We start from the raw sequence: 14,776 nt of genomic DNA on the forward strand, positions 1-14,776 counted from the left end.
CACAGTCATTCAGGAACTGTAGTAAATAAAATACAGTAGAATTCCTGCAGTGTGGTCTGTATACAACATTAAATAACCAGATTGATTTATTTATTTTTTTTTACTTTAAATGGGATTCTTAGTAAGAATGTGCAGTCAGAATGAAAAACATAATCTAAACACAAACAGTTCATTACGACATGGATTTAAACAATTCATTGGTTTAAACAACACAATGTTTGTTTCCAAAGCTGATCTGTAATTGAATCATAATACAGTGGTACACTATTTACAAATGTCTTTATCTATTCTGGATTATTTTCCTGCTCTGCATTATTTATCCTCAGGCTTGTTTAAATTAAAGTTGGACACTTTCGATGGGAGTGAGGAATCTGAACCAAACTTACTCTTTTCTGTAAACTTCCGATTTGTTTCCTGGTTTCCACATCTTTTCCCCCAGACTCTAAAAACTTCTTGTAGGCCAAGTCAAAGGCCTGCCCGATGGTCAGAGTGATTTCTTCTGCCTGAGGCGAGAGAGAAGCACAAACATGCTTAGCCATCTGTGCGTTGATGTTGCAGAGAATCCATCCAACCTGGAGGACAAAACGTACACATTTTTCACTGTCAAACACAAAACACAGGTGCTTGTTGGATTCAGAGTCTTTGCAGATGAAGGTGAATATCCTTTTATCAGTCTTATCATCTGCACAGAAGGAGATCCTGTGTAACTGACAGTTATGCTGCACATCCTGGAAAAACAAACACAATAAAATCATGGTGTATTACTAACACAAAGAGATAATTAAATCCTTAGAGTGTGGACTCACTTTTGTTTTGGGATCTAAGATCTTGACACCGTAGATGGAGATCTGCAGTTCCACTTTGGGGATTTTCTGTCCTTCTGACTTCTTGATGTGCCTTTGGAACTGCCATTTGGAGAAAAATATGGATGAAAGACCTGTTCAGCAGGTTTTTCAATTGCAATTACATTTTCAATTATCCATGTTCAATTACAATTCAATTATGATTACAGTGACTAGCATTTTTTCCAATTACAATTATTTTTTTTATCATCAGAAAGTCAGTAACAATTCCATTCTCAATTTCAATTACAATGAATCACAATTACTGAACCTGAAATAAATAACCAAATAAAAGTTAACATTCCTCTTATGATAGCTTTCTGTTAGCATCTCTTATGATAACAAGTCCTAAATCAACTGTAAAATACACTAAAAACTAATATCTATCATCTAATTTATTTCCTGTCTATTGGTTACCTTGTTAGGCTTCTCAATCAATGAAAATATAGGTTTAAATATTTGTAGTGTGGGCGTCCGAGCCTTTTTTGTGTCCGTATACCCCTCCATTTCATATTGTTAACTACTTATGTGTAGAACTGTACATAGAACTGTAACATGGATTCCCAGATTTGCGTTAAATTATAATTGACAATCTATCTAAACTGAATTCAAATGGATTTATGATCACGAAAGCAGCAGATTTTTTAAAATTACAATTACAATTACATCATGTTTGTCATTAATTAATACCCAACCCTGCTGTTTAGTGTACTATGTGAGTAAGAAGTGGTTGTCCACCATTCGTTGATGCAACTGCAAGTTATTAATGAATTTTCTGAAAAATTATTTACATTTTGAACCTTTGAAGGGAAAAGACCTTTGAGAGCCTCTGAGCTGGAGCATACTGTACCTCTCAAAGTCACAGAACGCCCATGGAAGTGTAATCATTAACACCACGTTTTACAGAGAAATCTTAAAGTGTGATCCATTAAGTGAGCGTTTTTTGAACTTGGCCCAAAGCTATTTAGATCCATCACAGTTTTGTTGCCAAGTGGCCCAAGTGTTAGAAGAACTTGGCAATGTGTTCAGGTCAAAAGTCTCTGTATTTGAAGAAGAAAGTGAAAGAACACTGTGAGGAGGACATCTCCATGTTTTAGAAATCACTGAGAAACATTAGATTTGGTGACGTGACACTAAATCATTCTGTACGTCAGATTGAATCACTTTCCTCAAAGAACATTGAGTCTCCCAAAGAGACTGAACAACCAGGGACCTCATGTACAAAAATGCTCAAAAATGTCCATATGCCAAATTCTGATGTTCAGAAACTAGAGTGGCAGTGGAAATGTGAGGTCTTTCACATCACGTTCACATCACGTACGTACGTTTCTACATAGTTGATGCTTTAGATTCTAAGGATTTATGAGGGACACTACCAAAATAATCAATACTTTCACACATGAACCTCTGAACTGCTGTTGACCAGTATCATTTACACATTTTTTGTGAGTGACAGTTTTTTATTTTTTTTTAATCTGTCTAATGTGAGTCAGACACATGTTGTTCACTACGTCAAAGCTCTGTGAGCTGGATCTACTAGAACTGATCAGACGTCCTCTGAGTAACACACACTTACGTCTGAACACTTTAACGCTTTCAGTCCACACACACACACACACACACACACACACTCCAGACTGATTACCGCGACCAACTGGTGCAGTGTGTGCGTGTGTTTGTGTCGCGTTCGGGTCGTATCAGGCAGAGGAGGGAGGCCGTGGGGTTGGTGATTGACGTACTGGTAAACTAACCTCACTTTCATTGATTGCTTTAAAGGTGCAGTCTGCAACTCTTATAAAAGTGACTTTTTGTCATATTTGCTAAAGCTGTCACTATGTAAGGACAGCTTTACATCAAACTAGTAGTTTGTGTGAAAAAAACAGACTCATTGAGTCCCGCCCCCTGCTGCTCCTGCAACCTTTGGCAGATTGCCAGAATGCACCGCGACCGAGCAAAAAGAACCAATCAGAGACAGGATTGTGTTTGATGGGATGTCTGACAGCTGTTGCTCACAGTCCCCGCCCCTTTCCCGGAGCTAGAGCACTGTCTTTTATTACAGTGTATGATCTGGAGGAGTAGAAGATGGAATTGGTGACTTTTCTGCTTGAAAGGTAATTACTGCTGTTTGATTTACATTATGTTTGATTTGTAATTGTTACACTAGAACTCTGTGGTGCATGTGTTGTTCATGTGCGCGCAGCAGCCTCCATGTGGCTGCTGTTAGTGACACTGTGTTGTTGCTGCTGCTGAGGTGTGTGCACATTGAGAGAGAGAGAAGCACTGCAGTAATATGCTTTTAACAGAGCATGTTATATTACTGTGATGTTGCTGTCGGACTAACGTTAGCTTGTTAGCTCCTCTGAGGGAGGGACTTTGGAAAGTTTGGAGGCAGGGCAAGAGAGCAGTGGGGAGGGAGGGGGAGAGAGGGATCTGAAAGTCGCAGACTGCACCTTTAATACCAAAGCGTTTTACACTGAGTCAAATTCATCTGTTACACATCCACAGCCTGTTTGATGCCCGGGAGATAAAGACACACATTAAGCCTGATGTGCGCAATCAGAACGTTCTTAATTTGTGATTACTATTATTATTATTATTATTAGTAGTAGTAGTAGTAGTAGTATTAGTATAGCATTTTACATGTCTTCCTTAATCCGCAATCCACTTCTTAACACACACAGAGTCAAGCATTCAGCAAACTGTGTGTGTCTATATTAATGTTCATAATAATTCCAGTATTTTCACTGTTGATTCATCTTCGTCTCACATGTTGCTGTTGATCTAAAATGTTTTAAAATCTCTTCCTTCTTGTGTTACCGGTGGTAAGAAGCACAGCTATTTCTGATGACACTGAGGGGAATCCCAGCGCCAATCTCATTTCAATATAATTTACTGAATGTGGGCGTGGATAGGGAGGGGACAAATGTGTGCTCACATTGAAACTGATTCAGATGTTCAAATGATAGGTGCGTGGATCCAGTCCTAAGCAAAGATTTAAACATCTGAATTTTTACAAGTGTACACCTGTCTCTGGATTGAGACGTACGCTTTTTTCACACCATTTTATACACTTTGTACATGAGGCCCCAGGGCTTTGCCCGTTTTACATTGGTAAGTTAAAGTTTTGGCGTGGCAAGTTATCATGACACCTAGCTAGCCTGGCATGGCAAGGCCAAAGAAAACTAACTTATTCAAAGCTTAACCAGAGCGTAGCCACTGGGTGTGGTTTAACCGAGCCATTGTTTCCTGATCCCTGGTTCTGAGGATGGGTTTTTGGACCGAGGAGTCTGCAGCAGTAGCTGTGTGGGAGGAGGTGCTTGTTTTTATTCTTCATGATTTTTGAATTTTATTTTATTTTCAAACAAACACCATACATTCCATTAGCACAGACAAATAAATAAAATAAATAATAGAATGAAAAATAATTACAAAATAATATTAATAATAGCTTTGAGATGCCTTTTATATTAAAACTTTGCACAGCATAAATCCAACAATACAAATACATTCAAACTCATAAGACATATACTTGAGTGGGAAACTTAATTAAATGCAGGTATAATAAATAAGGTGACCAATCACTATTGGTCACAGTGCAGTGAGGATGGGGGCGGGTCTTAATGCTTCATCTATGGCTATTGTTGTCTTTAAATGTGAATTGAACTGAATGAAATTTATAACCATTGTTGGTATTTTGCTTTGCATTCTTTTATATCTTAGTTACTGATTATTAGTCAGTTTTTGTATTTTCTCCTATTCTGTTTAGTATATTGTATATTTCTAGAAGCAATATGACAAAACTTTGTGATTAAGAAAAGGGGGTGGGGGATTATTATAAATAAATGTGTACATGGAACCTTGCACACAATCTGTCTTTTTGGTCTTTTTGGTCTTTTTGTTTTCTTATCCCTGCTCAAAAAAAAATTAAAAAAAATGAAAAAATGAATGAAATCCTTTTTTTTTATTTAACAACCTGTAGGATAGTCCTTCTAATGCTGCAAGTTGACTAAGAGAGGTTTGTCATTGAATAACAGAAGGGGCTGAAGGGGATTTCCATTCACTACCCAGTCATTTTCTCCCTACATAACAGCCGTTAGTGCACACTGTGAAAGAGACGAGGGTAAAATATTCAGCATCGAGAGATCCCAGAGAATGTAAAGCCTACTACAGAAAGGGACGTCAAAACCAACAACCTTCTCTACCACTGCATAGACAAATAACCAGAAATCTTGCGCTTTTCAGCATTTCCAGAGCATGTGAAGAAGTGTGCCAATGTTCTACTGGAGGAGCTTGTTTTACTGACTCGGCCAGTGAAGCCGTGTGGGAATCCAAAGAGCACCTGCATACTTGTAGAGTAAAACAATGACCTGATGTGGCACAGACCACTTTTATACCGCTCCCTTTTTGCTCGCAGACCGACGGAAGGATCTGAGTCGGTCAGGGCAAAGCGACGTAGATGCTGTAGCGGTGCCCCTCCCCTCCACAATACACCTGTGATTGATTAAACTTCCTACAGGTCATGTTTTTCTGTGTTTGGCAGGTGCATGGCCTGCTACAATATTGTCCAATAACTGACACTGATCCGGGCCCAGAGGTGGCGGATCCCGCACTCAGGCAGTTTGTTTTGTTTGATTTTGATCAATAAGTACAGTGATGATCTGCCTGCTGAATCATTTCTATGAATAACATAGATGACACAAACATAATAAATGGGTAAAAGGCATTATTTCTACAGCTCTTTGTTCTCAGATAGTAATATATTATACAGTATATCACTATCTATACAATTTACTAAATATATATATATATTTCAATTTCTTTCATTTTCATATATACTGTATATCTTGTCATTTCTCATAAAGATGATTTTTAGAATAGCATGATATCAAATTTGAAATTGGGGTACAAATTAGAATTTTGATTGAATCTTAGAAGTGAAACATAATGAATTATCTTTAGAAAAAAATCCTTGTGAAATTACCGTGTCATCACCTTCTTTATGTCATAAGCCAAAATATAAGGAAAAATGTTAATTCCTAGTCAATTTAGTGGACATCAGAATCATTTATAAAATAAATTTCCTTCATATTTAATGAACATATCAGGACAGTTGAGTTGAAATGAGTAAAGCATGAAATTAATAAAAGTAAATATTTGAATACTTTGGTAACTTTTGATGGTAAAACTTCCTCTTTAACAGAAACACAGACATGTGTTATGAACTTACTGATAACTGAATGGTTCACTATTTCCATCAGTAATCAGAACTCTTAACTTGTCATGTGGCCACTAGATTGGATGCTTACATACTCTACATCAGGGGTTCTCAACTGGTCTCACCCAGAGACCCACATCATTAAATCGCGACCCACTTTTTTTTTTTTTTTAGAATTTGACCAACCAAATTTAGTTTTTCAAAAATAGATGTTGGACACACATATACAGTACAATCTTTTAAAACATAAACCTATATATTTTCCTGTGCAACATGCATTTCACAGCATGCCTGTCAAAAGAAAAGTTTCTTTCAAAATAAAAGACAAGTCCAACATGAGAGACATTACGTATTTATTTGTTTTTGACCAGCTGTCCGTGACCCACCCATTACAGGTCTGCGACCCACTTTTGGGTCCCGATCCACCAGTTGAGAATCGCTCTACATGACCACCTATATTGGTTACTTTGTTGTTTGTTCTGCTTTTGAAGGAAGACAAAATAATGAGCCCATCTATTCTGTGGATATACTGTGTATATATATATATATTAAAAACATTCTGACATTCTGTCAGAAAGTTCTTCTATTCTAGTGCTTTTCAGATGAACCTGGTGTTCAGTGGACGTCTTCAGCAGCCATTAAAATAAAAAACAGCTTCTAACACTGTAGCAGTCGATTGATTTATTAAGTCAGGCCCTTGAAAGGACTCGAGTTCAGCGGGCGTAAAAATACAACTACAAAAACTCAGAGCCTGCACACACAGAGATAAGCAGCAGCAGATAGATAGGGATAAGTGTGTATTTAAATATATTTGACTTAGCTAAAGGAGAAAAAGACACATCACACACAGCTTTAGTCCTTCCCGCCCATGCTTCTGGGAAAGTAACCGTGGAGGCTTGGTCAAATGTAATGTAACAATGGAGGTAGGGGTTTGGGAAAACAAGCGTCCCCTTACTGAGGCCCCACAGTCTGAGCTGTTGGCAGGAGAAGAATGATGAGGCAGCATTCAGTGAGCAGCTACATTACCAAAGCCTGTGAGAAAGCAGGGCCTTAGTGCTGTAGCTGCTCCCAAAACCCCAGCTAAAGGTTATTTAAAGGTTGCGTTAAATGTCAATGCTGTGAGTAGGGAGGTCTTAGAAGGGAAAGATCTAACAGGAGCACCAAAAACATGTCAAGATCTCACGCAGTTGATTTCAATGAAACAACTTCTGCTGTTTAGAAATAAAGATTTAGAAAAGGTTAATGACGGGATTCTCAAATTTCCTGTCCAACAAAACATTTCCTTCAGTTAAAAAAGGTTTAAATGCATAGAAACATACCACATAAGTAGTACCTCTCCTATATTTATGCATTCAAAATTAATTTTCAAAAAAATATTACTTAACTGTAATTTTTCTGTTAGTTAAAGAGTAACTAAAGCCCAAAACCATTTTTTTCCCTGCTGAAAACAAATGTATATGGGTATGAAGTAGTGCTGTTGATTGATCCTGGTCCAACTCTCAACATTTTAGTCAAAGTATTTCATTCTTTGGTATTTTGTTGTAAAAGGTCAGAGTGACTGCCCTCTATGTGTTAAAACCTGGCTCTTACAATAGGATTTTGCTAATGGCTGAAAACAAGATTCTGTGACGTCATTGGACCATAATGCAACACAAACAAGCACTGTTGGCTCCGCCCCTCCTATAAGAACTAGCACCTGTGGACTCTGTAATCTGTGGTGAGTAGATTGGACTGAGAGAATTGTGAATAGAGAGCTATACTGAGTATTGAGTAGCTAGTTAGAATAGCATAGATTGTTCTTTGGATATGTTATAGCATAGACTGGGCATGTCTTAACCCCGCCCATAATTAAGGCATTTTCATAAATTCCCCGAAGTGGAAGGTCAGCCAACACCAGGGGCTTAGTTACTCTTTAAACATGTCATGTGGTGCGACAGCATTTTTATTTATTGCCATCTATCTATAAAGTCTGTCTGTCTGTCTGTCTGTCTGTGTTCCTCAAATATCTCTGCAGATCAGGCTCAGATTGACCTGAAACTTTCAACATGGCTGCTGCTTGGTTCAAGGGTGTCAAGATTTGTTTGGACTGCAATGATACCGTTAATACATTATTTCATAAACTGACCACCGGGGTGGAGCTACCACAGTCACGTCATCAGTCCTACCTCGACAGTGATGATGTCATCAGTCCTACCTCTCTACAGTGATGATGTCATCAGTCTTACCTCTATAAAAGCAAGGAATCTGTGTGTGTGTGTGTGGGTGTGTGTGTGTGTGTGTGTGTGTGTGTGTGCGCGTGTGCGTGTGCGCATGTGTGTTTGTCAAATATCTCTGCTGATCAGGATCAGATTGAGAGTTTCAACATGGCTGCTGCTTGGTTCAATGGTGTGCGACATCCGATTTGTTTGGACTGCAATGATACTGTTAATAAACTGTTTCATAAATGCTTTACAAATAATGTGTGGATCTAAATTGACTGTTGTGGATTAATGACACAAACCAAGTCTGGACCGAGTCTGTTCCGTCTGAGGAGATCTGGATCCGCGAGGACCAAAAACTTGAAATGGAATAGATGGGGTTCAACTCCCTACAGTGTCCTTGCTAAAAACCAAAATATATGAAAACACTATAGTTATCTCTCTACACGTGGTTATGGACTTCAACAACTATTTTGTAAATGTTGGACTGAATCTGGCAGTTAAAAATAATAATCCCGGTGCAGATGATGGGTGGAAAGACACATTAATTAATAGGAATCCAAACTCAATGTTTCTCACTACAGTGGAGGAGAGAGAAATAATAGATATTGTAAATAAATGTAAAAAAAAAAAACGTCACATGACTGTGATGGTATAGATATGATAATAGTCAAAAAGGTTATTGAATAAATTGTTCATCCTCTAACATACATATGAAATGTCATTTTAATCTGGTAAATTCCCAAAAGAAATGAAAACTGTGAAAGTCATCCCACTTAATAAAACAGGAGACAGACACCAAATCAATAACTACAGGCCTGTTTCTCTATGCCACAATTTTCCAAAATCCTAGAGAAGCTTTTCACTCATAGATTGGACAAATTTATTGATAAACACTAACCACTGTATGAAAGCCAAAATGGATTCAGATCACAAAGATCCACCTCAATAACATTAATCAAATCAATAGAAGATATCACCAGCTGCATAGACAAAAAGAACACAATATGTCATGAAATTTGAATCAATAAACTGGAGCGTTATGGTATCAGGGGTGTTGTTTGATAGCGGATGAAAAGTTATCTAAGCAACAGACAGCAGTTTGTGAATATGGAGGTTTTTCAGTCTTCATGCTTGGACATTGTTTGTGGTGTCCCCCAGGGGTCTGTGTTGGGACCTAAACTATTTATTCTCATTTTGTTTTGTTTTGCTGATGACACAAACATTTCTGTACAGGGGAGAACTTAAAACAGCTCAGCAATGAAAACACATCAGAATTAAACAAATTTAAAAAAGTGGTTTGACATGTATAAGCTATCGCTAAATGTACAGTAAATAAAACCAAATGTATAGTGTTTGGTAAGTACAAGGGGAAGACTGACATAAAAGTTATGATAAAGGGTATAAAAGTTGTAAGGGTTACAGAAATTAAGTTTCTGGGTGTGATTTGATGAAAACATCTGTTGGAAACCTCATATTAAACATATTCAAACTAAATTGTCCAAAAGTGTTTCAGTCCTCAGCAAAGCAAAATACTTCTTAAACAACAAAGCACTACATACAGTATTTCATACTGCTCACTAATACTGCCTTATTTGAATTACAGTGTGGAAGTGTGGGGGGCAACACCTATAAATCCTCACTCCAACCATCAGACTGATTCATAAGGCAGGATTCCTGGACCACACTAATGCCTTATTTATTCATTCAGGCTCCCACATCTGGTAGAATTCAAAACAGCTAAATTAATGCACAAAGCTAGAAACAGGCAACTACCAGACAACATAGAGAAACATTTTACTGATAGAGAGGGGGGTTATAACTACAGGGGGATTCTGGATTTCAGAACTAAGAGTGTTGGAACAACAATGAGGAGGATGTGCACCTCAGTTAGTGGAGCGGGGATTTGGAACAAACTCAGCCAAGACCTGAAACAATGTCCAAGCATGAGACTGTTTAAAAAAAGGCTCAAACTTAAAATATTAACCAAATACAAATATGAAGTCAGGATTATACACGGGTGATTGTAGATATCATTACATATATAGGTTTAGGGTGTTTACAGTCATATTGGAAAAGGGAGCACTGTGTGAATGAATGTATATGAATGCAAACTTGACATTTTGTGTTTATATATATCTGATATATATGTATATATAAGTCATCTATACTAGATAACAGTCTTACTGTTACATTTACATATATAATACTATTTTTAATAAAGAAAAAACTATTATAATATATAACTATTAAAAATGAAAGAAGGGGTAAGATTTGATAAATGTACTTCTTCCTACCCCTTTTCAGGCATGCTAATCAGATATGAGATATGTATGTATGTATGTTAATAAGTATGTGAGGGTCTAATTAAACATATATCTGATATGTATGTGATTGCACAAAATGTATTAAATGTCACTTGCCTGAAATAAATAAATAAATACAGAAATAATAAATAAATAAAATGTCCCTGACGTCCCACCTTCAAACACAACCTCATTTGTACATCCATGAAAAAGCTACTTAACCTCACACATTTCTATAGCAATACATACTTCCTACGGGCACTGCACTAGTTATTATAATAACAACTTTATTAAATATGATGCGGTGAAAACTAGTGATGGACCAAAAATTTGGCCAGTGAAATATTTTGCCGGAAAATAAATTAGAAATGCATTGTCGGTTTTTGTCCGAAAACACTGTTCTCACCAAAACAGGATGTTGTAAAGAGGCAAGAAAACACCGTAGTCAGTGCGAACGCTTTTCTGGAAACGGACCAACTTGTCTGCGGACTCACCGTATTTCAATATATCTGAGCACTAAAGCGTCCTCTAAGCAGTGTTTGAGACAAACAGTAAGTGTGATTTATGTTTCTGTGTCACGTCAACACTGTAGTTACGTGTAGCCCTCCGTCTACACGGACCGCTACACCACGACGTGTGGCTGCAAACCAGAAGCATGAATCCGGTTTTAGAGTCGGTCAGCTCACGCTATAAAGATCATTGTTTGGATGGGATTAAACCAGCGCACACAAGAAATGATGCACGCTGCAATGAAAGCAGAGGACCTGCTTGGAGACATGTACGCCGTGCATAGCAGAAAAAGAGAAGCTATATAGGCCTGTACAATATTATCTAATGTATGAGCGTTGTCACATTAAACGTTCTATTCTATTTTATACTGTGCATTAATATTAATTATATGACTGCAATTTTTTATTTTACCCATAAGTGCAATGATGCTAATGATTTGAATAATTAATTTATTTTGGTGTTTTGGTTTTCGGCCTTGGTATTTTCGGTTTCTGCTAAGAATTTTACTTTCGGTGCACCGCTATTAAAAATCCTTGGGCCAAAAACAAACAGACTTCTGGCTATTCATTATCAATAAAAGTCACTGCATTTTATTTCATTTGTAATGTGCTGCTGTTTCTTCCACTTGATGACAGGAACGCTATCATAGCTCTAACTGACTGCTCTCTCGAAAATTTGAAATTTCTCTAGATCAAATAAAAACATTTTCTGCCCTATGTGTTTTGTAGTTCTATATACAATTTCAAAGCAGTTGTTTTTTATTTCCTTTGTTATAATAACTTTTTCATGAAATATCATGTGGTGAAAACTAGTGATGCACCAAAAATTCGGCCACTGAATAACTGAATATCTGCTCTACATTACACAGGTGTAACAGTACCAGCAATGCAATGATTTAGAATTAAAATTCTAATCTTTGCACTATTTTTTTACACTGAAATTAATGGTGAAACACACACACACACACACACATATACAGTATATATACTGTATATATATATGTAACTCAGAGATTAATACATTGTTTACAAACTGATGTTTGATGTCTGTTGATATAGTCATCTACTATTTAGTGCTGGCAAACTCCAAGGGCACCTTACTGCTAATAAACGACAAAGGGGAGCAGAGCATTCATCACTCTCTCCTAGCACTAAGTCCCCGTCCAATCCAGTCACTCCATAATAATGTGCACGCCTTCAGGCTAAAGAAAATTCTCAAGACAGATTTTTTACCTTCAGCTTTCTGACGGCATCCTTCACGACTTCTGTCCCTTTCGGGGCTTCAACCTCTGTGTTTCCAAGGAACTGCAAAGAAGACAAAGGAGAGAACATTTAATGATGTGACAGGCTATTGCAAGCTGTCAAGGACATTCAGTTGGATCGTCAGGTAAAAGAGGAATATAGATGTATGCTTATCAACTGCTTGGTGGTATAGCTAATGTGTTGAGCTAAAAACAGATAAAGATTCAGACCTGAAGGTATAACAGTGATGTATGATCTATATAAATGCCTGCAGGAAACAGGCAACTGCTACAAATACTGTTGAACAGCACCAACATTACACATTTTACTTCTGCTTCAGATTATTACCCATCACACATATAAATACTGGTGTAGTTTCATGGATTTTCATATTTTATGACCATTTATTATTGGTTGGGTGATAGACAAAGATAATTCTAGGATACGATAATGGACTCACAATAACGATAAAATATTTTGGAAACGGAAAAAGAACAAAAAACTGCTGTTGGAAAAATGGAAAGGTCCATCCATCTGTCCATACAATACATCAGGCATAGGAAACATGCAGTTCACGGTCTAATCTTGTGCAGCCCCCAAAACAAAATTGGAAGTTACATGAAGCCCAACATAACACACAAAACTCCAGAAACACAGAAAACAACAGCAAAATGTACAGAATGTCAACAAAAGTACGCAACATGATAACAAAGACACACTAAACAGCCACTTAAAGGGACAGTATTATGAAAAATTCACTTTATAATGGTTTTGCTACAGTGATATACATCCCTTTAGCCTCATTCAGAGGGTCAAAGTTGAAAAAGTTCTGTTTCCTCCCTCCCTTGTTATTTCATAGTAACAACAGGAACAATGACTGCAGACGAGAACACATCACATAAAAAAGGACAAAAAAAAAAAAAAAAAAAAAAGGGAAGAAACGAGGTTGGATGTAAAATTATCTGTGTTCAAATCAGGGGACGGATCTGGATAAGCATAATGCTTTTTTCCCTCGCCCTTTCCGGAATGCAAAAGGACAAAAAAAAAAAAACAATGATGTGTTTTGCTCTGAATGTCAAATGAATTTCTGTGAATGCAACTATGTCGGAAATGAACTGAATAAATAAATAAATAAATAAATATTTTGTAAAAATCAGCTCCAAATGGGCAAGTTTTTCTTGCGTTGTGACTTCACAAAGCGGAAACTCCTCCTGCTGATAATCCTGGCTCCTCCTACCTGATAAGAATGTGAGAATGTGAGCGCCTCCCTCTCAGACTACCCCACAGGTAAAACAAACACTGCGGTTTAATATAGAATATATTATATTTTATTGTCATATTTGTAAATCTACAAACACAACATTAGTTTTCTGCATTTAACCCCTCACTGAGGAGCAGTGCAGCTGCAATGTAGCACCCGGAGGACAGGGGCGGGTCTAGGACATTTTTGTTAGGAGGCACTGTAGGGGCGCAAACTCGGATTAAGGTGGCAAAGTGAGATTCAAATAATAAAACAACCACTTAAAATTACAGTGAATAATTCTGTTTACCCTAAATGATATAGGGGTCTATTCTCTCATGCACGCAAGTCAAAAAATCAGTGCAGCAGCACTGTCTTTGGCTGCGCACTATGCTCCCCCTGTACTTAAGTCAGTCGCTGCGCACCTTCATTTCAGTTATGCACTATGGGCTGAGCGGCCCCGAAATGTGGGCGTTCCCATTCAAATCTGGTTTTACACGCATTCTCCCATCTGCTTAAGTTCTTTTCCTCTTACGCGATTCTGCATCTGGATCAGGTGCAGTGCCCCGATAAGGTGAAATATTATATTACACAAGAAGTATGGACTTAGTTACACTTGAAGCCACACAAACTCATAATATTGCAGAAGAAACAGTGGGAGGAGCTTAAGTAGAGTTGTCAATTATGGTCAGATGAGTATGTGTTTGAAGGTTGGATGTACAAAGATGTGTATATACTCTGTACTCTGTAGTGTTATAAAGGGGTATATTTGCGGGTGCAAAGTAAAATAGTGTGTGCAATTTCCCTGGTTTAATTCTATGGGACATGAACATGATAAATGTGTTTTTTTTTACATTTTTATATTTTTTTGTATGTTTTTTGGCAATATAAGTTTATTTTTGTATCTCTCTGTTGTCTTTTTTTGCTTTTTTGTATAATCAGTGTTTTTTGTTGCCATTGTCGTGTGATTCTGGAATCATTTTGTGTAGTTTTGTGTTTTTTGTCATTTTGATAATTTTGTTTTTTTGTTTGGTGTATTTTTCTGTAAAGTATGTTTTTTGTAATTATTTTGTGTGTTTTTAGAGCCTTTTTGTGTATATTTACAGTTATTTTGTCAGTTTTTGTTGTCATTTTGTGGGTTTCTGGAGTCATTTTGTATATTTTTGTGCATTTCTGTTGTTGTTTTGTGTACTTCCTGTATAAATATTGTTTAGTTTTTTTAAA

At 37.1% G+C, this 14,776-nt stretch overlaps 1 protein-coding gene across 7 annotated transcripts in view; it reads right to left on the bottom strand.

The window, feature by feature from the left end:
* The window catches only part of LOC114455628 (PTB domain-containing engulfment adapter protein 1), a 178,402-nt gene that overhangs the window by 13,826 nt on the left and 149,800 nt on the right, over positions 1-14,776 (bottom strand). For all 7 annotated transcript variants that reach the window (XM_028436979.1, XM_028436980.1, XM_028436973.1 and 4 more), the window contains 4 exons: positions 12,304-12,375; positions 807-905; positions 591-728; positions 387-503 (listed from right to left, as the gene is read on the bottom strand). In XM_028436979.1, coding sequence (XP_028292780.1) covers positions 387-503; positions 591-728; positions 807-905; positions 12,304-12,375 — 426 coding nt within the window. The remainder of the gene's footprint in view (positions 1-386; positions 504-590; positions 729-806; positions 906-12,303; positions 12,376-14,776) is intronic.

Source organism: Gouania willdenowi, chromosome 21 (genome assembly GCF_900634775.1).
Source record: "Gouania willdenowi chromosome 21, fGouWil2.1, whole genome shotgun sequence".
NCBI classification, from domain to species: Eukaryota; Metazoa; Chordata; class Actinopteri; order Blenniiformes; family Gobiesocidae; genus Gouania; species Gouania willdenowi.